Raw genomic sequence first — 27,536 nt, forward strand, 5'->3', positions numbered from 1 at the left:
CTTATAAAACTATAGGAATACCTGTGTTTAAAAATTTAGATTAAGTGGGATGATTAGATCAATAGAATTTAATTTAAAATTGAAATTGAAATTAAACTTAAAACCTAAATTAAATTAAAATTAAAATTAAAATTTAATTAAATTAAAATTAAAATTAAACTAAAATTAAAATCAAATTAAATTAAAATTAAAATTAAAATTAAAATTAAAATTAATAAAATTAAATTTAAATTTAATAAATTTAAATTAAATTAAAAGTAAATTTAAACTTAACTTAAATTAAAACTTAAACTTAAATTAAAACTTAAACTTAAATTTAAAATTAACTTAAATTAAAACATAAACTTAAATTAAATTTAAATTTAAAACTTAACTTAAACTTAAATTAAAACTAAAACTTAACTTAAACTTAATATTAAAACTTAACTTAAATTAAAACTTAAAATAAATTAAATAAAAATCTTAAAACTTAACTTAAACTTAAATTAAAACTAAAACTTAATTTAAAGTTAAAATTAAAACATAAACTTAAATTAAAATTTAAAACTTAAACTTAAATTAAATTAAAACTTAAAACTTAACTTAAACCAACTTCACTCCACTCTAGGAGCTTACCTCAACTTACCCGCTAAACAATTTGGTCATCCAGACCTATTTGGACTTCATTTTCTCAACATCTGATCAACCTGTCAGGACTTCTTGATTTGATCTTTGATCCTCCTAACTTATCGAATCCACCTTGCCAAATGTTTAGTCTACCTGACCCATTTGACTTTCTGTCTGGTTCCCACCATTTGTCGAGACTTTCGTTGCCTACTATCTAGTCTACTTGACTTACTTAGGACTTTCTAAATTTGCATCCTACAATCTTGATTATTTCATTAGATCACATTAAGATTTAACTTGAACAATTAACAACATCAAAATATAGGTTTGATTATGGTGCACCCTACACCAATACACCATTCCCTGCCCCATCGCCTTTGGTTTGGACATAGGTCATTTTCTCTGAGAAGATGTCTTCGTGGTTAAGAAATTTCTTTTTTTTTGGCTTTAGATGGGTAAAATGGGAATTTAGACCAGGGGAGGCTATGCAATTTGGACATTTCCAAAATGCCTATGCAATGTGGGGAAAACGTAAAACTAACTACACACTTTGGTAAATCGCCATTTTTTGTAAGATAATGGAAAAGAATAAGGTCCACACGATAAAAGATTTGCATGATCTTATTTTTTGGTCAACTCTTCGGATTTCATAAAGATCTTGTTATGGTTCTAATGGATAGAGTCATAAAGGACTCTCTTTTTAATATTTTAAATTTATTTTTAATTATGTATGTTATTTTATAAGATCTACTATGAATTAGAAAAATTTTAACCATATAATGCAAAATAAAATTACTATTTTTCCCCTTTTCCAACTCCCACTCTCTATACTTCTCTCATTCGTTAAGATTGGAAAAGAGAAATCACACCTAGCACTAGCATGATCCGGTTGGTGTTACTATGCTCCATGCTTGATTCAGTTCAAATGTTGCACTTGTTCGTGTTATGTCAAATTGAAATAGAGGATTTTATTAGCAATAGAAAGTCATATATCTCTACCATTTCACTTCCTTGATAGACATTAGTTTAGCTTTTATTTAAATATATTTATAGTCATAAATTTTTCGATTTTTCCTTTGTCTTTATTATATCATTTACAATTGTTCTGGTTTAGGTGATAAAAAATATGATTTTCTTGTATGCTTAAAAAAACTCATTAAATTCTTGATAGATGAGTTTTATCATTTTGTACCAATATTTTTTATTTTTTTATTTTTTTTTTTGTGTTTCAAGGATAATGATGAATGGATTGGAGCATAATTCTTTTTGCCACATTATTTCCTTAATTTTATTTCTTTTAGACATAATTTTATTTTTTTATTTTTAAGTAATTTTAAATACACTTGCTTATATTAAATTATGTTTCAAAAAAATTAAATAATTTAATAATTTTATTAATTAAAAAATCATTATCAAAATTTAAATATACAAAATTAATTAATAATTTTACCTCTTACAAAAAGTAAAAAAAAATAAATTTTATATAAAAAATACCTTTTAAAATTAGTATTTTAATTTATTTTTTAAAAAAATTTAAACTCAGCCTTGTACAATGAAAAAGGATGATAAATTTTTTGTAAATAATGTGCCTAAATTTATTTTCGCCTAAGGCATCTTGAGCTGGCTTTCCATTGAACAAACGAACAGAAAAGTATTCTAAAAGGCAAAAAACCAAAGACTCCCTAGCCTCATCACTAGAACCTATGAGCTATACCATAATATTACAAGAAAACAAAGTATGAAGGAATTATTGATCTCCAAATCGATCTCCCCTCGTCAAATGATATTTCTTGTACCGCTTAAAGCTCGTCGTGTGAGTCGTCATCATCCTCGGCATCACCTCCTGGCGCACCGCCGGATCTCTGATACACTGCAGAAATGATGGGGTTGCAAACGCTTTCCACCTCCTTGAGCTTCTCCTCGTAGTCCTCTTTCTCGGCGCTTTGGTTGTCATCGAGCCACTCGAGTGCATCCTTCAGGGCTGCCTCTATCTTCTCCTTCTCTTCGCTCTCAAGCTTGTCGGCGAGCTTGTCCTTCTCATTGATGGTGTTCTTCATGTTGTACACGTAAGTCTCCAACTGGTTTCGGGCATCAATCTTCTCCTTCACCTTCTTGTCCTCCTCCGCGAACTCCTCTGCCTCACGAACCATTCGATCAATCTCTTCCTGGCTGAGGCGACCCTTTTCGTTTGTGATGGTGATTTTCTCGGATTTGCCAGTGCCCTTATCTTCTGCCTTCACATTCAGAATACCATTGGCATCGACCTCGAAAGTGACTTCAATCTGGGGTGTGCCTCTGTGTTATCGTCGCAGGCAAAGTTAGTAGCAAGAAATTTGAAAGATGAGAAAGCATTTCTGAATAGCATTAAAGAAGACAAACCTTGGTGCCGGTGGAATTCCAGACAAATCAAACTTCCCAAGCAGCCTGCAGTCCTTTGTGAGGCTTCTCTCGCCCTCAAAAACCTACAGTGCATCCCATCCCCGGTCTCGTTACAAATCTTAGTAAGAATTGAAGAAGGGAAAGGAGAGCAACAAACAAGAAGAAATCCGGTGTTACCTGGATGGAGACAGTAGTCTGTTGATCTTGGTAAGTTGTGAAAACTTGAGACTTCTTGGTTGGGATCACTGTATTCCTTGGAATCAACTTAGTCATCACTCCTCCAACAGTTTCGATGCCAAGGGTGAGTGGAGCAACATCCAGAAGAAGGATGTCTGAATGCAAAAGATCACACTGTTAGGATTGAGCATTTAAGATAGACACTATAATAAATAATCTTTGTAGACCATGATAGTACCTTTGGTTTCTTCACCACCTTCTCCACTGAGAATGCTTCCTTGCACGGCTGCACCAAAAGCAACGGCCTCATCAGGGTTAACCCCCTTGTTTGGCTCTTTGCCATCAAAGTAATCCTTGAGGAGCTGTTGCACCTTGGGAATCCTAGTGCTACCACCGACAAGAACAATCTCATCAATTTGATGCTTCTCCAGTCCTGCATCTTCCATTGCTTTCTTCACTGGCCCCATAGTCTTCCTGAATAGATCATTGTTCAATTCCTCGAAGCGGGCTCGTGTTAAGGACTCAGAGAAATCCAAGCCATCAAAAAGTGATTCAATCTCAACACGGACTTGGTGCTGGTTACTCAAAGCTCTCTTGGCACGTTCGCTCTCCCTCCTCAATTTCCCAAGAGCACGATTATCCTTGCTGATGTCCTTCCCGTACTTCTTCTTGATCAATTTAATGAAATATTCCATTATTCTCTGATCGAAGTCCTCACCTCCCAAATGAGTATCACCATTTGTTGCCAGAACTTCAAAAACTCCATTATCGATTGTCAATATACTAACATCGAATGTCCCACCACCAAGGTCAAAAACAAGAATGTTCTTCTCGCCACCCTTCTTGTCCAGGCCATATGCAATGGCGGCAGCTGTTGGCTCGTTGATTATTCTGGCCACATTCAAGCCAGCAATTACGCCAGCATCTTTGGTTGCCTGTCTTTGAGCGTCATTGAAATAAGCTGGTTCATAAAAAAGAATGGAAATTAGATTTCTAGGATAAAAAATGGTAGCGTCTTTGACAGGAAGGTACAATCTTAGAACTCTGCACGCACCAGGAACGGTAATCACAGCATCCTTAATTTTCTTTCCGAGGAAAGCTTCTGCTGTCTCCTTCATCTTAGTCAAAATCATTGCACTTATCTCCTCAGGACTAAAAACTTTTACTTCCCCATCCTTGATTTTGACTTGGATGTAAGGTTTACCATCTTTGTTCACTATTTTGTAGGGGACAAGTTTCATGTCCCTCTGAACTTCTTTATCCTCAAATCTATGTCAGGAAATGTTTAGTTTAGACTAAAGAAGAAAAAAAAAACAATATATTAGACCTTAAGAAGAGCAAACTTACTTTCTTCCAATTAATCTTTTGACATCAAAAATAGTTCTTTCTGGGTTCACGGCTGCCTGATTCTTTGCAGCCTCACCAATCAATCTCTCAGAATCAGTGAAAGCCACCCAAGATGGTGTAATGCGGTTTCCTTGGTCGTTGGCTATGATCTCAACATGACCATTCTTGTAGACACCAACGCAAGAGTAGGTGGTCCCAAGATCAATCCCGATAACTGTTCCCAACTTAGAGGCTTCTTCTTTAGCAACTGAGAATGCAATCAAAGATCCTGCAAATATATTCATCATATTAACAAGCCTTACTTATCAAATAGCCAACTTTTCATGGTAATGGGCAAAAATGATTCAACTCCATGATACCATTATTCTCAAGCAGTCCAGTAAAACACTAAAGGGAGATGCAAAACGTCAACATGGTATGGACGTGTACGAAGACAGGTATATTAATAATTTAACAAACTCAAGGTAAGGAATACAGACTCCTTGTATATGTCGGCTAAGAATGCTTCAAATAAGATACCAACTATAACTCCTAGCGGAGAACAGAGTTAAGACATGACCATCGGGCATGTAACAACGTTAAAAAAAATCTAAAGATGAGTAAGAATTATTAACAATATTAAAAGGCCTTGAAATTAGTTGAGCGACGATAAAATTAAGATATATTTCCAAGCATTATGAGTTTCATACTTCTATCCAGAAAAGCGATCCATCGAATCTGACAGAAGTTAGCTCTATTTGAAGAAATTCCACTATTACAACAAAAATGAGTAAATCAAAACCAGTCAGGAAGAGCAACCACCGGAAACATATTTGTGCTCGATTCTATATTAAAAAAACACACACACACATACGCTCCTCTCACACCGGATATGAGATCGTAAATCAAACCAATCCGGAGTTAAGACTAATCTAAAGGAAACCCAATTAGGATCCCCGCGTTCATTCACCACAATCAAGACCTAGGGGCCGAGATTAGAGCAGCAAAACCAAATCAGAAGTATAATGCGACACTAGATCAGATAAGAAACGCATACCAGCGAGCAGAAGACCCAACAGGATCAGGGACCCGCGATTCCGCAGAGATGAAGCCATAGACGCTTCCCTGGAGCTTCCTTTCCAACGAGAACACCAAGACAACTTGATCTCCCTCTTGATCGGCCTCTCTCTCTTCTGTATCTCTCTCGGTCGAGTGATCTGATAATTAACGAACCCAAAGCGGCCTTTATAATGGGCTCTGAGTCGGACGGTGTGTGCTAGTTGGACTCGTGTCACCGCCATTGACGGTGAAGACTACATGTCATTTCGTCGACGTGGACCAATCATAACTCGAGTTGCTCCTCTCTTGGCCAATGGCATACGACCATGTCGTTGCGACGACGATAGCCGTTAGACGTGGATCTGACGGGCCAGAGGCGATCTCGTTGTTGCAGAGAGAGAGATCAGGTACCGGTCGGCGGGTAAAGTGGGACCCATTGAGATTTTCTGGAAACTCTGTGGCGTTTCTTGATCTTTCAGGATTCTATGGCAGGGGAGGTCGGTCTTTGTAAAATGTTGGCAATTTTGAATAAATTATTGGATAAAATAAAAAAAATGCCCTTATTTTTATTATGTCTAGTATATATTTTTTTTTAAAATGACATTCAATTCTATTTTAAAATTATCTTTAAAAAAAATTATTTAATGTAATTTTAATCAGAATTATTTTAATATTGATTAAAATTATTCTAATTAAAACTATTTTAATTTGATCAAAACTATTTCATTATTATTTTAATTTATTTTAATATTTTTAATCATAATTATTATAATATTAAATAGTTTAATTAAAATTATTTAGTGCAATTCTTTTAAAACTGCCATAAGGATTGAGATATTTTTAAATTTTAAATAAAACAAAATGCCCCTTTAAATATTTTTTAAAACATATTTGATATGCAAAGGGAAGCAGATAAGGATACGAATCAAAATATGTGTAGTAGAAAACTAATATAAAAAGATCTCCCACTTTAATCTTCTATACCGTGATTTTTTTTTTCATTTTTTTCATATACGATACGGCGCAGTACAGATTGCATCAATATTCAAACTACCGAGTTGATCCAACTTCCCGACCTGAATTGGTCCAATCTTTGACTTGAGCTGGTCTGACTTATCAGCGTGCCAACTTCCCTACCTTCCAATCGGTTAACTTCCGACCTCTCGACTTGCCTCTTGTCCAACCTTCAGATTTATCGTTAGTCTGACCTCCTGACATGCAAAGGGAAACCATAGTTATCATAATGTGACGGGACATGATAGTAATCAAAACACGAAGGGAAATAATTGTTACCGTAACACGTTTAGACACAGTAGTTACAATGGAGTTTGTCCGATGGTAAGGGCCATCCCTTAGAGGATCATGATCATGGTGAAAGTTAAAATCTAGACGGTCAATATTCTTATGTCATTGGTCGATTGAACAACTCATTCGCTCGAGCGAGATAAAAAAGTACCGATCAGATATCACTATAGCTCGACTAGGCACCGAGCTTCCGACACTCGAAACAGAGACATACATCGAGCGGCAAGCTCGCTCGGACTTACATCGAACATCGGAACCAGTGAAAAAGGATCGCAGCATGACAACGAAGCTCTGACAGTGGAAGGTTGGCAGAGCGACCACTCCGCTCGACCAAAGAGCTAGACCACCTGAACGGCTAAAAACTGGCCGAGCTACCATACCGCTTGGCCCACTAAAAGACAAAAGGAGGATTAGCCGATATCCTCGTGGGAACTCGCGCCATCGACAGACGGTGTGGTTGGCGGCATGGACAGGCAGAGGATCGTACGGCGAAAGCTTCCACTGTCATGTAAGGGATATGCTCGGGTCATTGAGGTATGGTCTCAGGGACGCTTTCCTGACATGTCTTTTCAGGGAAAGCTTTGAGAAGCGTGCACGCGCTTCCCCGAAACCTTATATAAAGGGCTCCAAGCTTTGACGGAGGGAGGCATAATCTTTACTGTAGCTACTGTTACTCTGCTACTTTGTTTCCTCGCTTCTTCTACATCACCGGTTACTGACTTGAGCGTCGGACGGCCATCGCCGGGGAATCCCTCCCTGGCTCGGCATAACGTTGTTGTGATTGTAGGTCTCTCTGACTCGGAGTCCACCAACAGGCAACAGGAGTGCCACGTCTCCCAGCATCCATCGCCTCGATTTTCGGACAGAATCAAATTTGGCGCCGTCTGTGGGAACACACTTGCATCCGAGCCGAGAAAATGGAAGAAGCTGGATGACTTCACACTATGACGCTCACTCAAGAAGAACTTGATATGCTCGTACAAGCTCGAGCAACCAAGATAGTCGAGCAGCAACAGCAAAAGGCGCTAGCCAAGCGACTGGCGCAGCAAGCAACATTGCCATCCAGGGGTTGAGCACCGCAGGAGGACCGGTCGGAACAACTCTCCATCTGGGGACAAAATAGAGGGTCGATCGGCACGCAAGGAGAAGCACCCCCCGCGCTGATACTATTGGATCGATGAATTCACTAAGGGGGGGGGGGGGGCATGAATAACGATTAAAAAAATATCGTAAAAATTCGAGTCGAGTGCACAGCGGAAGAATAAAATGATCAATGCTAACAAGAGTCGTTTTACTATGTTCGGAGTCTTTGTTGACTCCTACTCTAAGGTCGCACTCGTTGAGTGCTTTCGTTGGACAATTTACTAGCAATTCGAAAAGATGATTACACAATTTAAATTACAGGAATGCTAATAAATAAACAATACCGACAATAATAAGGAAAAGAAAAACAGCACTTGTCGGAGAAGTCTCGCAGCGTTGCAGGAGCACAGCACAGAAGAGCAAGCTTTGGAAGATCTTGGTTTGAGATGATTCTTTGCTCCAGGGTGCATCCTCCTTATATAGGAGGCTTCGGGCGTCCGGATCCCTTCCGAGCACCTGGAGTGTGACGTAGCTCGTTCAAACATGAATCTCCACGTGGCGATGCGGCGAGGGGATAAAGTTTGCATTCCGGGCGCTTAGATCCCTTCCGGGCGCCCGGATCCCTTCCGGGCGCACGAACCTCTGTTTTCCAGCGACCTGCACGAAAACGTTAGTCCGAGGCAAAATGCAAAACTACCCTGCAAAACAAAGTGTTAGCACAATTTTAAAAGGAATAGTACAGTTATAATAGTAATAAAAGCAGTAATTAGATTTCGTCTCCTCAAGACCGGAATCTAGTCACAATCTCAACTTAGATTTCCTAAATAGATCTAAGTTGAATCGACGCCTAATGTTCCCTTCCAGGGAATGCGTCTTCACAGTCACTCTCCTCCAGTGACTTACCTTAACCTACCTGCCAGACATCTGGTCAGCCCTTTGACCCGTCTGGACTTCGTGGCAACTATTAGGTCAGCCCATCGACCTAGCTGGACTTCATGCCAAACATCCGGTCAGTCAGTCGACCAGTCTGGGCTTCGTGCCAGCTATCAGGTTGACCCGTTGACCTAGCTGGACTTCGTTCCAGACATCGGGTCAGCCCGTCGACCAGTCTGGCCTTCGTGCTAGCTATCAGGTCGACCCGTTGACCTAGCTGGATTTCTCCTGCACACTTCGTCAAAGTGTTAGATCAATACGAAACTAACTTAACTTACTTTGTCATTCATCAAAACTTGAGTTAGACCGTTAGTACTAACCGCACCAACAATCTCCCCCTTTTTGATGCAATGATAACCTGAGTTAAGTTAGTGAAAAAATATGCAAGTAAAATAAATAATTATAAAGTTTTTAAGTTAGTCTTATTTTTGTCATGCCCCCAAAAGAGTCCCTACAGAAAAATTTCGACAACATCTCCCCTGTACCGATGACAATCTGAGGCATACATACAAAATACATCATCCACATACGGCTGGAATATACACACAATCACGCAGTTAATAATGTAGCCCACACGACTGAAACATAGCATAACCACGTAGTTAATAATGCAACCCACTCGGTTGAAACATAGCACAGCGAAAATCACAAAATAACGAACATGAAACGAACAAAACAACTAACTGCGAGTTGGCTCGGCTTGACACATCATCACCCAACCAAATACAATATACCACAAAACAAAACTCCATATAAAAGAATACACAAATACAAGAACAAGTACAAAACCAACAATGCGAAAGGAAACACTAACGAAAGGAGAAGCTCGATGTGACTTGGGGCTGACGGACAGGATCTCCAGGTGACTCCATAAATCCTTTACATGCTACTTGATGAAATAAACCAATTTGTGGGGTGGTGAGTACTAAGACTCAGCTGATAATAGAATAGATAGTGCATGAACATAATAAATAACTAAAGATGCAAGGTTTACAGTCTCATAGGGAATATAACAGATACTACAGTGATATCATAATAAGTGGTCATACCTAAAACCATATCTTAGGCTAGTAATAGAAGGTCAGGTATAGCAAAGATCTGCTACAGTACTGCTCATAACTACATGGGTAACATATGAGGTATATACATATTACCAATAAGCAAACAAGTGTCTAAACTCATACCTCAGGTATATATCTCAACCTATGTGAGCATATCAGCATAAGTAAGCAACAACAACATAAATAAGCAATAGTAGCATAAGTAAGCAACAACAGCATAAATAAGCAATAGCAGCATAAGTAAGCAATAGCAGCATAAGTAAGCAACAACATCAACAGGTATAATAATAACAGCGTATGCACTGATGGTCACTCCCGCCCACCCTCTGTACCATGACCCCTGTATGGTCAAGAGGCCAGGATAATGACAGATTGTACACCACTCCAGCTACCACTACTCTCGAGTGTCCGAGGGGGCAGTTGCATAGTAACTAACTAGCTACATCTGCGATGGGGGTCCCTGCTACTCGCAACTCCAGCTATCACTACCCATGAGTAAGCGAGTGGGAGCACGACAGGACAAGCGGTACGCTCCAGCTACCACTACCCATGAGTGGCCGAGCGTGCGGCCCTAGCCAATGACCCTCTCAACCACAAGGGAGACATGGTCGTCGACATGCATGCAATGACATGATGCATAAAATACAACAGTCATCGTATATATATAAACAGAAAACAGGTATGCTACATGAAACCAGCATACTCAGTAAGGTGTGTAAATAACAACATTCAAGCAAGTAAGCATGGTATCTAGTATCCATATATCCAATATCTAATATCTAATATCTAGTATATGATATATGCTAAATATCATAGATAGCAATGAGAGACTGTATAGATACAGAAACGAGTAGCTCAAAGATCGAGTGGATCAGCTACAAGCACAAAAAAAATATGAGTGAAGTCAAGATAAATGTAGGAACTATCCGAAAATATAGCTCATGCACTAAGATCAATGTACTAAAGAGATAAAGCAAGAAGTACCCGCCTTTATCTGTCGATCGTGCTAAAATACGTCCCACGCCGTGATGCTCATCCCATACTAAAGTCTCGCATCAGTCAATATATATATTTTATTTAGCTAAATTCATATGAATTAAGTAGCTAAATAAAATCCTCAAACGAATTAGGGTAACCCTAATCAAACACAATCTTTGATTAACCCTAGATTAATGTTTAGGCTTACTAATACAATTCACCACTTAACCTAGAGTTAAGCTAGTGTAACTTCATTTAATCCATTATTAAATCCATGGAGTAAATCAACCTAATTAATCTATTTCATCTTCAGCCCATGAATCAATCCATTTGATTACCATCACAGATTCTAATCCAAATCCAGCTAACCAAATCTTATTAATCAATTGACCCAAATCTGAATTTTTAAACAAGCTATAGATCCAAACCGAAATCATGAAATCACCTGCATACCCTATAGCCAAGCTTCTCCAACAATCCCCCAATCAACCTTACCCATACTACAACCTAATTAGATTAGGTTTATACATGATTCCTCCCAAAAACTCCCCTAAACCAAATATAAATCACATCAACCTAACAAGAACAACCAACTACAACCTTCAAATTAATCCACATCTCAATTAATCCCTTAATCTAATTCATTACATAATGTAATCAATTTATAGCACAACTTATCCAACCTGGACTTCTCCTTCATTGATTCACTGCTGGAAAGGTTCACTTCTGGAACAGGATGTCTAGAACTGTAGTTCGCCGGCGAACAGTGCTAGCCAAAGTTACAATGACCTGTCAGCCATCAAAATTCCTCATCACAATACACAGAATGGAAACTGATTTTTGTTTATTACCTCCACGCTTGGGCACGAAGCCTCGTTCTGTCCAGTTGCCCTCACATGTCAATCTGGTGGCATACTACGACAGAAATCGGACAAGAAAGGGAAACACTTCATACCTTCTTGAGGCCGAAAGAGGATGACCGACCCATGAAACGCAAATGAAAGAGGATGGCCGACGAGGAAATGCAGAGAAAGGAGATCGTCGGGAACGCGAGGGGAGGTGGGCGATGCAATGACAATCCGGTGGTGTGTTTGAGGAGGAAACAGGGCACGGAAGGAGATCGACAAACGATGGAATCAGAAAAAAAAACTCAGGAAACCTACCTCTATCACAGACTCGCGCGCTCGGCTCCCGGCGAGCACCTGGTGCTTGTGGCCAAGAGAGGAAGACAACTCCATAGTCGACGAGGAGGCGCGACGATGTCAGGCGTCAGTCCGCAATCTAGGGCAATAGCGACGTAGATGGTGGTCAGTGCGATCACAACCGCGAGAACGAGAGAGGGAGAGACATGGCTAGGGCACGGTGAAGAGGGGAATCGGGAGGAAAGCTTGGGTTCGGGCGCGATGTGCAGAGAACGAGAAGATTGGGAGAGTAAATCGGGAATTTAGGGATTAATAAACTTAGGTTAACTTAATTAACCTCTAAGTTTATTCCTCAATCAACTCCGATTTAAGGGGTATTCCAAACAGACTTTCACTAAGTCCAATAATTCTACCCCTTAAAATATATCATACGGGCTCCAATTAAATCCAGAAAAATTTCTAAAAAAATCCAATAAGATTATTTCTCAAATAACTTTATTATTTAATTGATATTTGGGGGTTGTATTTTACAGTTTTATATTTGGTATTTCGTTGTTTTAACTTTATTTTAACTAACTTAAACCACCTAACCTTCTCCCTTTAACATTTATCAAAAATAACATAGAAAAATACGCGATTAAGGAAGTAAGAGAAAATGCAATAAAGAATTTTAATTAAAGTCTGATTGACTTGGGGGAGTCTAGCATAGAAAAATTTTGAAAAATAATTTAGAAAGATAACTTTGTAAACTTTAGAGTAATTTTAAATATAAACTTTGTAAAATTAACCATATTTTCAAGTAATAACTCAATTTTTAAACTTAAGTTTGTAAAATCTAATTTTCAAAACTTTGTTTTAAAATCTAATTTTCAAAACTTTGTTTTAAAATCTAATTTTCAAAAATAGATTTATCAAATTAGATTTGCAAAAATAAGTCAGATTTTTTAACAGATTTTAAAATATTTTAAGGAAATATTTTTCAAAAACTAATTTCAAAATAAGTATGAAAAATAATTGATTATTCCCCTGAACTTGACATAATTTTAAAATAAAACTTTTGAAAATATTTACCAGAAAAATATTTAAAGTAAGATTTTCAAAAATAAATTGAGGTGGGATTTTAGAAAACCAATCTAAGATATTTAAATAAACTTTAGGAGACAATTTTTTAAAAAAAAAAATGATTCTCTCTCTAAATTTGGTATTCTCTTGAATTTATTACTCCCCCTTAATTTATCTCTCAGACTCTCCTCCTTAAGTTAACACTAAGGTTTGGGTTAAACTTCAAAGCCTTAACACATTTTCCTACCTAAGTGTTTAAGGGATTCAGTGTTAGTAATACTTATCTTTATCGAGTATATTATTTACATAAATATTTCTATATACTTGGTATAATTGTTTGATAAAAATAAATTTATTGAAATTAATCAATAATCAATTATTCTTAGTAATTTGTTACAAACTTTAATAATAGTTAATCATTATCAATAATTTATTGATATACTTTTATTTTACTTAACTTATTGATTAAATTTCGTATTAATTGACTTGATAACAATGGATTAAAAATAATAGTTATAATTTATATTTTGTTTTTCATTTACTTAATTGTTAGGATTTGATTAAGTAACCTAAGTTACGTTTAATTTGGATTAGCTAAGTTTAGAATTAGTATTAATTTATTAAGGTTCAATTTGAATCAATCGTAAATAATGATAAATTATGATTTAATTACAGTGAAGTTAAGATTTTGACTAACGTTAAAATTAATATTGATTGAATTAAATTAAGGTTAAGTTTTAAGGTAAGATTTAATTTAGAGTACAGTTAATTTTTGAAGTTTTTATTTCAATTATTTAATTCAGTTTAAAATTTTAAGTTAATCAAATGTTATAAATTTCATTAGGACTTTTAAAATGATTTTTTAAATAATTTTAAAAAGGATTTTTAAAATGATTTTGAAATAATTTTTTAAAGAATTTTTAAAATGATTTTTAAATAGTTTTTAAAAGGATTTTTAAAATGATTTTTTAAATAAATTTTTAAATTATTTTTAAAATAAATTTTAAAATTATTTTTTAAATAAATTTTAAAAGAATTTATAAAAGGATTTTTAAATCAATTTTTAAAAGAATTTTTAAAAGAAATCTTTTGAAAAGAATTTTTAAAAGGATTTTCTAAATAATTTATTTTAAGGGATTTTTAAATAATTTTTTAAAAAGGATTTTTAAAATGATTTTTAAATAATTTTTTTTAAAAGAATTTTTAAATTGGTTTTTTCAATATAATTTTAAAAAGAATTTTTAAAAGGATTTTTTTAAGTGATTTTTTAAAAATAATTTTAAAAATATTTTAAGACTAATTTTAAAAAGATTCTCTTTTTTTTAAATATTTTTTAAAAATATTTTAAAAATAATTTTAAAAAGATTTTTAGAATAATTTTTAAAATATTTTTTAAAAAAATAATTTTTAAATGATTTTTTTAAATATTTTTTTTTAAAAAAAATTAAATAATCTTTAAATAAGTTTAAAAATATTTATAGAATAATTTTAAAAAGATTTTTTTAAAATAATTTTTAAAAAGATTTAAAATTTTTTTTTTTTTTTAAATAATTTTAAATTATTTTATATTTAAGTTTTTAATTAAGAATTTTTAAAATAAGAAAATAATTTTATATCTAGTTTAAAATAATTAAATAATAATAATAAAATAATTTTTAAAATTTAAAATAATTAATACATTTTTAATAATAAAATCAATTTTAAAATCAATTTTACCTATACCAATTAATTTGAATTTATAATTTTTTCCAAAGGCAACTATTTTTAAGCTTTTTTAATTAATTTTAATGAATTTGATTTTATTTCCTATTATATGTTTAAATTAATTATTGGCCAAGATTTAATTAATTTACTATAATTTTAATTAGATTATATTTAATTTATATTTATTTATTTTAATTTTATTTTTAAAATAAATTTTAAGTTAAAAAGTTTTTTAAAAAAATTTTAAGTTAAAAAGTTTTTAAAATAAATTTTAATTTAATAGATTTTTAAAATAAATTTTAAGTTAAAAAGTTTTTAAAATAAATTTTAAGTTAAAAGATTTTTAAAATAAATTTTAGGTTAAAAGATTTTTAAAATAAATTTTAAGTTAAAAATATTTTTAAAATAAATTTAAGTAAAAAAAATTTAGTTAAAAAGATTTTTTTAAAATAAATTTTAAATTAAATAGATTTTTAAAATAAATTTAAGTTAAAACGGATTTTTTTAAAAAATAAAATTTAATTTAAAATTTTTTTTAAAATAAATTTAAGTTAAAAAAATTTTAAGTTAAAAAAATTTTAAGTTAAAAAAATTTAAGTTAAAAAGATTTTTAAAATAAATTTTATGTTAAAAAGATTTTGAAAATAAATTTTAAGTTGAAAAGATTTTTAAAATAAATTTTAGGTTAAAAAGATTTTTAAAATAAATTTAATTTAAAAAAATTTGTTAAAAGGATTTTGAAATTCAAAATTTTTTTAATTTAAACAGATTTTGAATATAAATTTTAAGTTAAAGAAAATTTAAAGTTAAAAAGAATTTTTAAAATAATTTAATTTAGTTTGATTTAATTTTATTGGATTAGATTTGATTTGATTTGATTTAATTTAATTTAATGTAATTTAATTTATTTTTAAAGTTCAGTTTTTAATCATCTCACCCGATCTATTTTCAATTAGGGAATTGTATAATTTTGTGAGATGAATTATGTTTAGTTTTAGGGTTTGATTTAACTTTTTGTTAGATTCAGGTTTAGCTTTAAGCTCAACTAATAGACATTCTTTGGATAAATTTCTAAGCTATGATGAGTCACTTGGATATCATTAGTGTAACCATGCATTCGAGGTTTTCCAAATAGTTTTATCCACTGAACTTAATACAAAACCTTGGTCTAACTGGTTATGATCCATAAAGGGTAGCTTCGATTAGTTCCACTAAGCCAAATGCACCAGGTTGAAGTCATATCTTCCTAGACATACATAGACAAAGCTTCCCTAACGTACTATCATCCAAAAATTTACCAGTACCATTGGTCAAGTTAAACTATTATCCCTTTGAACTAATCCTAATTACCCTGCCGGGTAGGTTGGTTTTGGTTACCCTGTCGGGTAGGTTAATTTTGGAGGTGCCAGCTTTTCTGGGGTCTCCCCCTGAATTATTGGTCTGTTATTTTTAAGTTTTAATTCTTTATTTGTGTCTATTACTTTTATAACTATATTTAACTTGATGATAACCTAATTTTTGATGGGTTCTAAAATTTTTTGATTTTGTTGATCTAGGTTTGTGTTTTGATTTTTGATTTGGTTTATCAGATTTGATATAGTATATTTTATCTTTAGATATGTAATATTGGTTAATTCCTACTTGCGTGTTAAGCATGCTTTTGGAACCCAAACTTTATTTTGTTGTTTATGTTGGGTTATTAATGATTTAAATGTTTTATTTAAACTTGACTTGTAGCCAAGTCCAATTTTATTGTAGACTGCTTTTTGACTATTTAAAATTAGATATAAATTCTTAGATCTTGTTGTAAATTTTTCTAACATACTTTTTAATTTATTATTTTATATTTTTAGTGTTAAATTTTCCTCCTCAAGTGTTAGGTCTTGAATTGGATTAGAATTTATGATTTGTTCCTTGAGGTTTTGGTTTTCCTCAAGGAGCAATTTATTTTCATTTTCTATTGTAGTTAATTTTTTTATTTAAACAAGCAATAATTCTAAAAAATCTCTTATTCAAATTAAAACATACCTCTTCGGGACCTTCAGAAATGAGTACGGACTCGTGGCTCAATTCGGGTTCGGACCCGTCTTCCGATTTGTCGTCCGATTCTTCTTCACAGGCCATCAACGTGAGGTGACTCTGGTACTTTTGATCTTCGGCCTCTGATTCTTCTGAGGATGAGTCGTCCCAAGTCGCTTTGAGAGTCTTCTTCTTGGATGTCTTCGGCTTGTCGCTCTTCAATCTTGGACACTTGTTCTTGTAGTGGCCTTTCCTATTGCACCTGAAGCAGGTCACGTTCCTTGGTTCAATCGGGGAGTTGATCTTCTGCAGGTCCTTTTTCCTGAAGCTCCTCTTCCTCCTGGTGAACATCTTCCTTACCAGGTTCACCAGGTACTCTTCGTCTTCAGAATCCTGATCTGACTCGACTTCAGGTTCAGGCTTGGTCTTTATCCTTTCCTTGGAGGAACATGCAAACAAAACAATACTTTTCTTGGTTCCGGTGTTAGTCTGCTCATGTAATTCTAGCTCGCAGAATAACTCATTTAATTTCAATTTTGATAATTTTTTTGAAATTTTGTAGGCATCCACAATAGATGCCCACAATGTATTACGTGGAAAAGCATTTAAAGCGTACCTTATTAAGTCTCGATTTTTTCATTTGGTGGCCTATCGCGTGGAGTCCGTTGAAGATATCTTTGATCCTCGCATGAAGTTGATTCGCTGTTTCTCCTTCCTGTATTTTAATATTAAATATTTTATTTAACAGAAGGTCACGCTTAGTTACCTTGGCGTCGCTCGTTCCTTCGTGTAGTTCGATCAACTTGTCCCATAACTCTTTAGCATTTTGGTGCGGTCCCACTCGGTTCAGCTCTTCCTTTGTCAACCCGCATTGCAGCGTGTTGAAAGCTTTGTAGTCCGTCGATGACTTCTTTCTCATGTCCGGAGTCCACTATTCCGGGTCTAGTAGGTTTCCAGAGTTGTCGACCGGCACCTTGTATCCTCTGGTGACGTTGAACCACTAGTCGAAGTCAGTTTTTAAGTAAACCTCCATTCACTTCTTCCAGTAGGGGAAGTCATCCCCGTTGAATAGGGGGGACGAACTGTGCTGAAGCCTTCGACTTGAGACATTTTTATCCTGTACACAAATAGACAAAGAGACAAGAAATCCCAAGACTTGGTCATGGATTAGTAGTACATAATAAAATTATAGAAAAACTGAATTGGTGTTGCGCCAATTCAGCTTAATTACTACGAAAAAAATTCCCAAAAAGACAACGATGCCAGTTTGGATTTTTAACATAAAACTGAAAACCTAAAAAAAAAATAAAAAAAGTTTCACCCCCTGTCTAATTGGTGGTTGCACCAAATCAGAGTGGTACCTGCTCTGATACCACTTATTGGATCGATGAATTCGCTAGAGGGAGGGTGAATAGCGATTAAAAAATATCGTAAAAACTCGAGTCGAGTGCATAGCGGAAGAATAAAATGGTCAATGCTAACAAGAGTCGTTTTACTTAGTTCGAAGCTTTTGTCGACTCCTACTCCAAGGCCCGCACTCATTGAGTGCTTTTGTTGGATAATTTACTAGCAATTCGAAAAGATGATTACACAATTTAAATTACAGGAATGCTAATAAATAAAAAATACCGACAATAATAAGGAAAAGAAAAACAACACTTGTCGGAGAAGCCTCGCAGTGTTGCAGGAGCACAACACAGAAGAGCAAGCTTTGGAAGATCTTGTTCTGAGATGATTCTTTGCTCCAGGGTGCATCCTCCTTATATAGGAGGCTCCGGGCGCCCAGATCCTTTCCGGGCGCCTGGAGTGTGACGTAGCTCGTCCAAACATGAAACTCCACGTGGCGACACGGCGAGGGGATAAAGTTTGCATCCCGGGCGCCCGGATCCCTTCCGGGCACCCGGACCTCTGTTTTCCAGCAACATGCACGAAAACGTTAGTCTGAGGCAAAATGCAAAATTACCCTACAAAACAAAGTGTTAGCAAAGTTTTAAAAGGAATAGTACAGTTATAATAGTAATAAAAATAGTAATTAGATTCCGTCTCCTCGAGACCGGAATCTAGTCACGATCTCAACTTAGATTTCTGAAATGGATCTAAGTTGGATCGACGCCTAATGCTCCCTTCCCGAGAACACGTCCTCATAGTCACTCCCCTCCAGTGATTTACCTTAACCTACCTACCAGACGTCCGGTCAGCCCTTCGGCCCGTCTGGACTTCGTGCCAGCTATCAGGTTAGCCCATCGACCTAGCTGGACTTCGTGCCAAACATCTGGTCAGTCCGTCGACCAGTCTGGGCTTCGTGCCAACTATCAGGTTGACCCGTTGACCTGGATGGACTTCGTGCCAGACATCCGGTTAGCCCGTCGACTAGTTTGGGCTTCGTGCCAGCTATCAGGTCGACCCGTTGACCTAGCTGGATTTCTCCTGCACACTTCGTCAAAGTGTTAGATCAATATGAAACTAACTTAACCTACTTTGTCAATCATCAAAATTTCAGTTAGACCGTTAGTGCTAACCGCACCAACAGATACCGTTTCATCGGGCTTTGTTCCATATGCCCTCAGAAATCGCACAGGCAAATCAAGAGCATGGGTCTTCTTCGAACGAAGCACTCGTTCGGGATGCCCGGAAAGGCAAAGCGCCGCGAGGTAACGCGTCCCTTAAGCTGATCAATCGCCAGTTCTCCGAAGCAATCTTGCATGACCCGTTGCCGAGGCACTATGCCTGTTGGTGATCGGAGAGTACAATGGATCGACTGATCTAGATGATCATTTAGGCAAATTCGACAACGTAGCTACACTTCACCAATACACAGATAGGGTGAAGTGCTGGGTCTTCCTCACCACGCTCTCTGGCTCAACACAGCGCTGGTTCAAAAGGCTGCCGGACGGATCGATACGAAACTTAAAGGATTTTCGAACGGCTTTCCTACACCACTTCATGAGCAGTAGGCGCTACCAAAAAAATGAGCGTCAGCTTGTTTTCCTTGAAGCAAGGGCCGAGAGAGACCCTCCGAGCGTACATCCAATTCTTCAACCAGGTAGCAATGGATATCCCCTCGGTCACATCCGAGACCATGATGAACGCCTTTACACAGGGGCTCGTCGAGGGAGACTTTTTCCAATCGCTCATCAGGAAGCTGCCCCGCGACTATGACCACATGCTCAAGAAGGCTAATGAGTATATAAATGTGGAGGAGGCCCAAGCCGTAAGAAGGAAGGAGGTGCCAACCGAACCCATGGTGTCGATCGAACGACAATCGCCGAACAACCACCCACCACCAAGGGGGCCGAGAGTTGAAGGCTGACTGCACCAAGAAACGAGGGTGTAGGTCGTGCAGCATGTGGCTTCCGATCGGCCAAAGGCACCAAAGGGCAAGGTATGGACACCTATGTTCCATTCCTTCCACCAGTCGGCGTCACACAACACACGTGATTGCCGGGCTCTGACACCAATCGCCAGACCGGCCCCAAGGGGCTATCGTCGACGATCTCCTTCTCCCGAACGATGACACAGGCATTAATCCGTCGGATGGCAGGAAGATGCAAGAAGATCACCCAAGCGACAACAGCATCATCAGCGAAGGGGAAGCATTGATCCTTCTCGAGTCGCGCACGAGCGAAACAGGCCATCCTCTCGGGAGGAGGAAAACAGAAGTAATGTCGCTCGGGGGGAAATAAACATCATCACTGGTGGGCTGACCAGCGATGATTCTAATCGAGCCAGAAAGTCATACGCTCGCCAACTAGAGATACATGTGATAGGTAGCAGCCGAGAAAAGGCAAGTGTGCCTGAGATCAGCTTCGGGCCCCGGGATCTAGAGGGAGTGGAAGTCCCTCACGATGCCACCCTCATCATCCGAGCGGTAATCGCTAACTATACTATCCACCGAGTTTTTGTTGACACAGGAAGCTCGGTGAATATAATCTTCAAGAAGGCTTTCGATCAGCTCCAAATCGACCGAGGTGAGCTACTGCCAATGACGACCCCATTATATGGGTTCACTGGCAACGAGTGTTAGAATATATACTAAAAGTCTAGCTTTTTGTATAAACATTTATTTTGAAATGAGAATCACATTGGTCAAATGTCTGTATTTAGTTAAATGCAGTTGTCCATTTAATTTATATGGTAGATAACATGGTGTGTGGTGTCACACAGAAGATCATGTTATCAGTTCCTTATAAATTATAAATAGTAGCTCACAACCAAGATGGATTGGGGCAAACCATTGGAATGATTGTAGTGTAATTTGGTATTAGTTTATCTTGACTATAAAATTACACTAGTACACTATGTGTGTATTGAGCAGACCATTTGATGTTGTTCCTTTTATACTGACTGCATAAAAGAACAGAACCTCTGTTATTATGGATGTACGTACTCTTAATCCCGATATAATAACAAACACATGTACTTAGTATTTATTTCTTTAATTTATCAAAGGGTGAGATTTATTCGTTAAATCAATAGTCCCGATAAGTTAGGAAATAATATTATTTATATGGTGTGTTGTTGATTATAAAAGGAAACTGTGTCCTATTTATTAGGATGATGATGCCCCCTTGAGAAGCACATAAGGATTGTCATGTAAACTCTATAGTTGAACTTAGTTCCGACATGACAATAAAGTTGAGTGGTACTACTATTGGAACTAGATGTTAATTAAGTGAGTTGCCATTAACTCATTTAATTAATGGGCATTCGATATCTTAAACACAGGGAGATTAACGCACTTATGATAAGGAGGTCATAATGTAATATGAGATTGGTACGGTAGTTCAATAATAACTCTTTAGTAGTATGAGTTATTATTGATGAACTTGAGTTGGGTGTTCGGGTCGAACACAGGAAGCTCAAGCTCATCAGGAGGTCAAAGCTAATTCCCCCTCTAGGTCCCTGTTGTAGCCTCTATGTATAAAGCCTCGTATCGAATCAAGACCACTTCTTACCCAAGTAATGGGTCGGCCACATCCTTGCTTGGTGCCCAAGCAAGGGTCGACCAAGCTTTGCTGGGAGCCCAAGAGGTGGTCGGCCAAGCCTTGCTTGGTGCCCAAGCAACGGGCCGACCACAAGGAATTAAAATAGAGTTTTAATTTTTTTTTTAAATCTTTCCTTTTATAGCCATCCTCCAAGGGATTTAAAAGAGAGATTTTATTTTTTTAAAACTTTCCTTTTATAGTCATCCACAAAGGGAATTAAAAGAGATGTTTTAATTTTAAAATCTTTCCTTTTTTGTAGCCATCCACAATGGTTTAAAAGAGATATTTTAATTTAAAATTTTTCCTTAATTGTTGCCCAAATAAGGGTCGGCCACACATAATAGGAATTAAAAGGAAGGTTTTAATTTTAAATCTTTCCTTTTTTGCATTCACCAAGGATTATAAAAGAGAGGTAGATGGTGTCTTATGGGATAACACAACCTAAGTCTCTTCTTTTAATCCTTGTTTTGGCCGACCCTCTTCCCTTTCTATTCTCCCCTTGTTTCCTTTACCCAGGGCCGGTGGCATCAAGAGGCTCCCTATTCTAGCATCCCTTGGTGGCTGAAAATCTTGGAGGCAAAGAAGTGGTTCGGGTGGTGTTGTCTTGGAAGATCGTCGGCCACACGACATCCAAGAGAAGGAGAGGAATACAGCAAAAGATCAAGAGGTCTTTAAGCTACAAAGAAAGGTATAACTAGTTAATTATTTCCGCTGTGTACTAGTTTATTTTTCCTTTGTATGGATCCTGAAGTATCAACACAAGAAGCTAGCGATCTTATATTTTGATTGAGGTCTCTGTAGTTTAACCTAGGGTTTACTGTAAAGAGTTTAAATACTCAATTTCTTTGAAAGGCTTTGACTAGAAGTGGTGGATGATCTCATACCCAAGAAGGCCGAGTGCCTCGCCAATGACCTGGAAGCCAATCCTTGAAATAGATATTTAATCAACTTCTGTAATATGGTTTAACTTCTGATGAACACATGGGTTGAACTTGGATTAATAATATTAAGTTTTGTTTGCAATCCAAGTTTAACTTTTGAAAAGCACATGGGTTGCTAGGAAAAGTTCTGTGGTTGTACAACTTTTTGTACAGGGGAAATAGAACGGAATTTCGAGTAGCACCAACAATTGGTATCAAAGCTAGTTTTCTGCCTCTGTGTGTTTGGTTTTCAGTTAAATTATGCACTTTTTGTACATAAATTTAGGCAAGATAATGGTAGGATGTGCAAATAGATTAACTATGTGGTTGTAGGCATCCTAGTTCCAACTATTATGGTCCTATTGTGTTTGTGTATGATTTGGACTCTCGGGCATGTCGAGGGCATTTTATGTGTGTGCATGATTGTAATTATTAAATACAGCAGGAGCTGTATTAGTTTTAGGATTTTACATTCTGTTCGATCTAGATTACATGTACATTCCCTTGTGGAATATAGGATCGATAAATGTAAAATTTTATTTTTATCGCGGATCGTATCCTTGCGAGGCGTGGCGCTATTTGATGACCAGAGACGCAGCGGAAAAGGAAGGAAGATAGACGCGACGACATGACCTGTTGGCGGCGGCTAGGGTTGGTGGCACACGGAGGGCAGCTATGGATGAGGTCATAATAGTTGGAAAATTATTTTTCATATTTATTGTCTTTTATGTTGTTTATATGTGTTATGTGTGTGTGCATGTTAAAATTCCTCGTTTAAATAACTAAGTGGGAGAGGAATTATTTAAATTCCACGGTCTCCATTACTGGTTTGTAAGTGATGCATTCAAACTTGCGCGTTGGCTTTGAGTGCCTTCCTCCACATCGGATGAGTTTGTTTGCGGATCACTAGATCAAACTCCCTTTATGGATGATTATAGGAAATTATTTAGGTTTGTGTGATCTTCTCCATCTGAAGGGGCACAATTCTATTTAATGGACTAAGTATCAAGTAATGATATACACTTAGGCATATTTATTGTCTTTTATGCTGTTTATATGTGTTGTGTGTGTGTGCATGTTAAAATTCCTCGTTTAAATAACTAAGTGGGAGAGGAATTATTTAAATTCCACGATCTCCATTACTGGTTTGTAAGTGATGCATTCAAATTTGCGCGTTGGCTTTGAGTGCCTTCCTCCACATCGGATGAGTTTGTTTGCGGATCACTAGATCAAACTCCCTTTATGGATGATTATAAGAAATTATTTAGGTTTGTGTGATCTTCTCCATCTGAAGGGGCACATTCCTATTTAATGGACTAAGTATCAAGTAATGATATACACTTAGGCACATTTAATATTATCCTCCCCATCGGAGTCACTGTTATTATTTGTGTGATCGAAGAAAACCAACTATTCATTTTATTTGTCATAAAGTTAGGTTGACAAGATAATAAAATTAATGGGTAAAACCCCCCTCTTACAAATGTTTGAATTTGTATACGTCCACACTATCATGACATACAAAATTGACGGTGTTTTGAGGTGTTGGTGAATTTAAATGATATTGCTTGAGGAATCAATATTATTTTAAATTCTAAAGTTTTGACCAAATATTTTATGATTATTAGGATTTCAAATGACTTTCAATTCTCTTGCTGTTATATTGAAAGAAAACAAACTTACTAGTCCCAATTACATTGATTGGAAACGGAACTTGGACATTGTCTTAACTGTTGAAGGTTACAAGTTCGTACTTTTTGAGATCTATCCAAGTCTGCCTAAAAGCGATTCTAGTGAAGAGGAGATTGAGTATTATAAGAAATGGGTCAGGGCAGATGAGATAGCGCGGTGTTACATTTTGGCTTCTATGTCAAATGTGCTGCAACATCAACATCAGGTCATGCCTACCGCTTATGACATGATGCACAATCTCAAGGAACCCTTCGGACACTAGAATCGAGCTTCTAGGCAAGAGGCTATGAGAAACTTGATAACGACCACCATGACTGAGGGGACACCCGTAAGGGATCACATCCTCAAAATGATGCCTCTTTTAAATGAGATGGAAGTCCTTGGAGCAGAAATTGATGGGGAAACCTAGGTCGATATCATTCTCCAAACGCTGCCTAAACGTTTTGAGCAGTTCCGCCTGAACTACGACATGAACAAAAGGGTTTATTCGTTGGCGGAACTTCTGACAGAACTTCAAGCAGCAGAAGGGTTATTTCGTCAAAGTTCTCAAATTCACAATGCTAAAAATGTTTCTGCTTCGAAACTGAAAGGCAGAAAGAAGAAAAAGAAATAAGTTGGTTCAGCAAAGAAAGTGAATCGATCTCTAGGAATTGGGCCGCATGCAGGTGTGAAGAAGTCGAAGGGCAAGTGCTTCATATGCAAGTAGTCTGAACATTGGAAAGTGGGCTGCCCTCGTAGAAAAGAGAACAATAAAGGTATATTTTATTCTTTAGTGGTTGAAACATGTTTAGTGGTGTTATCTACCAGTACCTAGTGTGTAGACACGGGAGCCACTGATCATGTCTGTAATTCATTAGAGGGGTTCTAGGAAACTCGACGACTATATGAAGGGGAGATTACCGTCTACATGGGCAATGCTACAAAAGTGGCGACTGTTGCAGTGGGAGATGTTTATTTATCTTTTGATAGAAATAAAATATTGATTTTGAGAAATTATCTTTATGTACCATGTTCTAGAAAGAACTTGATTTCAGTTTCTAAACTATTTATGAATGGATATTCTGTTTCTTTTGATGATAAAGTAGTTGTCAATAAAAATAGGGTAGTTATTCTGTTCTGGTAGGTTGGTTGGCAATTTGTATACTCTAAATCCAATAACTCTCACGATACAACAAATGGAAATTAATAACACATCTTCTCATTCTAATAAGAGAAAGCAACCTTCAGAAATAAATCAAACATATTTTTGGCATCTAAGGCTTGGTCATATTAACTTGAGTAGGATTCAAAGGCTAATAGGTGATGGACCTTTGGGTTCATTAGTGGTGGAAAATTTTCCAACCTGCGAATCTTGCTTGGAAGGAAAAATGATCAAGAGAACTTTTAAGGCCAAGGGGTATAGAGCCAAAAATGTGTTGGAATTGGTTCATTCTGATTTGTGTGGACCTATGACTATCCAGGCAAGAGGTGGTTTCAAATATTTTGTCTCTTTTATAGACAACTATTCAAGATACATGTGTATTTACTTGATGCGCCGTAAGTCTGAGTGCTTTAATAAATTTAAAGAATACAAGGCTGATGTGGAGAAACGCCATGGTAAAGGTATCAAGACACTACGGTCTGATCGTGGTGGCGAGTACTTCTTAGGAGAGTTTAGGAGTTACTTATCAGAAGTTGGGATTCAATCTCAATTGTCTGCACCTGGTACACCCCAATAGAATGGTGTGACAGAACGAAGGAATATGACTCTTATGGAAATGGTTAGATCAATGATGAGTTATTCAGAATTACCAAATTTGTTTTGGGGATATGCTCTGAAAATGGTAGTGTACATTCTGAACTTGGTACCTTCTAAGTCAGTAACCTCTACTCTCACAGAATTATGGAATGAACATAAGCTTAATCTGAAACATATTCAGATTTAGGGTAGTCCAACACATGTGCTGAAGGGAGACGCTGATAAGTTGGAATCACGTACAGAAATTCGCTTATTTGTGGGTTATCCTAAAGGAACGAAAGGTGGTTTATTTTAGAGTCCTAAAGATCAGAAGGTCATTGTTAGCACCAATGCCTGATTTTTAGAAGAGGACTATGTAATAAACCACAAGCCCATGAGTAAAATTATTCTTGAGGAAATAAGAGAAGACACGTCTACTTTAGTACCAACAATACAAGATGAGATACCACAAGAAACTACGACACGTGTCACAAATGATGCACAGTTATAAGTAGTGCCTCGTCGTAGTGGGAAGGTTGTTAGGCAACCTGATAGATTCATGTTTTTGGGAGAATCTTCAGACTTGATCCCTGGTGAACATGAACCTGATCCCTGGACATATGATGAAGCACTCCAAGATAAAGATGTAGCATCTTGGCAAAGTGCAATGAACTGTGAAATAAAATCTATGTACTATAATCAGGTCTGGGAGCTTATAGAACCACTAAATGGTGTAAAAGCCATTGGATGTAAATGGGTCTACAAATAAAAAAGAGGGACAGACGAGAAGGTGAAAATTTTTAAAGCAAGGCTTGTTGCAAAAGGGTATACTAAAAAAGAGGGAATCAATTATGAGGAAACCTTTTCGCTGGTAGCCATGCTTAAGTCTATTCGAATTCTTTTATCTATTGCCACTCATATGGATTATGAGATTTGACAAATGGATGTCAAGACAGCTTTCCTTAATAGAAGTCTTGAAGAAAATATCCATATGAAGCAATCGATTCATTACGAAGGGCAAATAACATCTTATATGTAACCTCAATCGGTCTATCTATGGACTGAAGCAAGCTTCAAGATCTTGGAACATCTGGTTTAATGAAGTAATCCAGTCTTATGGATTTATTCAGTGTCCGGATGAGTCTTGTGTATACAAGAAGAGTGACGAAAATGTGGTGGTATTTCTTGTACTATACGTAGATGACATTTTCTCATTAGCAACAATGTCAAAGTGTTGTCAGACGTAAGAGTATGGTTGTCCAAGCAGTTTGATATAAATGATTTGGGAGAATGTGGGCATATTCTTGGGATTAAAGTAATAAGGAATCGCAAGAAAAGAATGTTGTGCTTATCCCAAACTTCATACAATGATACTATTCTAGCTCGTT

At 36.4% G+C, this 27,536-nt stretch overlaps 1 protein-coding gene and 1 long non-coding RNA gene across 3 annotated transcripts; both read right to left on the reverse strand.

Moving 5' to 3' along the window:
- Positions 1–2,176: 2,176 nt before the first annotated feature.
- On the reverse strand, positions 2,177–5,726 carry LOC122026991 (luminal-binding protein 2). Its single transcript, XM_042585768.1, has 7 exons — positions 5,546–5,726; positions 4,510–4,777; positions 4,217–4,431; positions 3,401–4,123; positions 3,163–3,317; positions 2,986–3,068; positions 2,177–2,901 (listed from the first exon to the last, which is right to left on the reverse strand). The coding sequence occupies exons 1-7, from the start codon at positions 5,601–5,603 to the stop codon at positions 2,406–2,408; spliced, it is 1,998 nt and encodes a 665-aa protein (XP_042441702.1). The 5' UTR covers positions 5,604–5,726; the 3' UTR covers positions 2,177–2,405.
- Positions 5,727–11,272: 5,546 nt separating this feature from the next.
- Positions 11,273–12,326, reverse strand: LOC122026172. Of its 2 annotated transcripts, none has more exons than XR_006124042.1 (2): positions 11,759–12,326; positions 11,273–11,676 (listed from the first exon to the last, which is right to left on the reverse strand). It is a non-coding gene; the product is annotated as an uncharacterized LOC122026172 (long non-coding RNA). The 2 variants fall into 2 exon arrangements; XR_006124043.1 differs by having other exon boundaries at positions 11,273–11,696.
- Positions 12,327–27,536: the final 15,210 nt, after the last annotated feature.

Source organism: Zingiber officinale, chromosome 10A (genome assembly GCF_018446385.1).
Source record: "Zingiber officinale cultivar Zhangliang chromosome 10A, Zo_v1.1, whole genome shotgun sequence".
Taxonomy (NCBI): Eukaryota; Viridiplantae; Streptophyta; class Magnoliopsida; order Zingiberales; family Zingiberaceae; genus Zingiber; species Zingiber officinale.

Coding starts and splice junctions, on each gene's coding strand:
- LOC122026991 (XM_042585768.1), bottom strand. CDS start 5,603: ATGGCTTCATCTCTGCGGAATCGCGGGTCCCTGATCCTGTTGGGTCTT. Junction 4,432..4,509: donor AAAAGATTAATTGGAAGAAA/GTAAGTTTGCTC, acceptor TTCCTGACATAG/ATTTGAGGATAAAGAAGTTC. Junction 3,318..3,400: donor AGGTGGTGAAGAAACCAAAG/GTACTATCATGG, acceptor TTTTGCATTCAG/ACATCCTTCTTCTGGATGTT.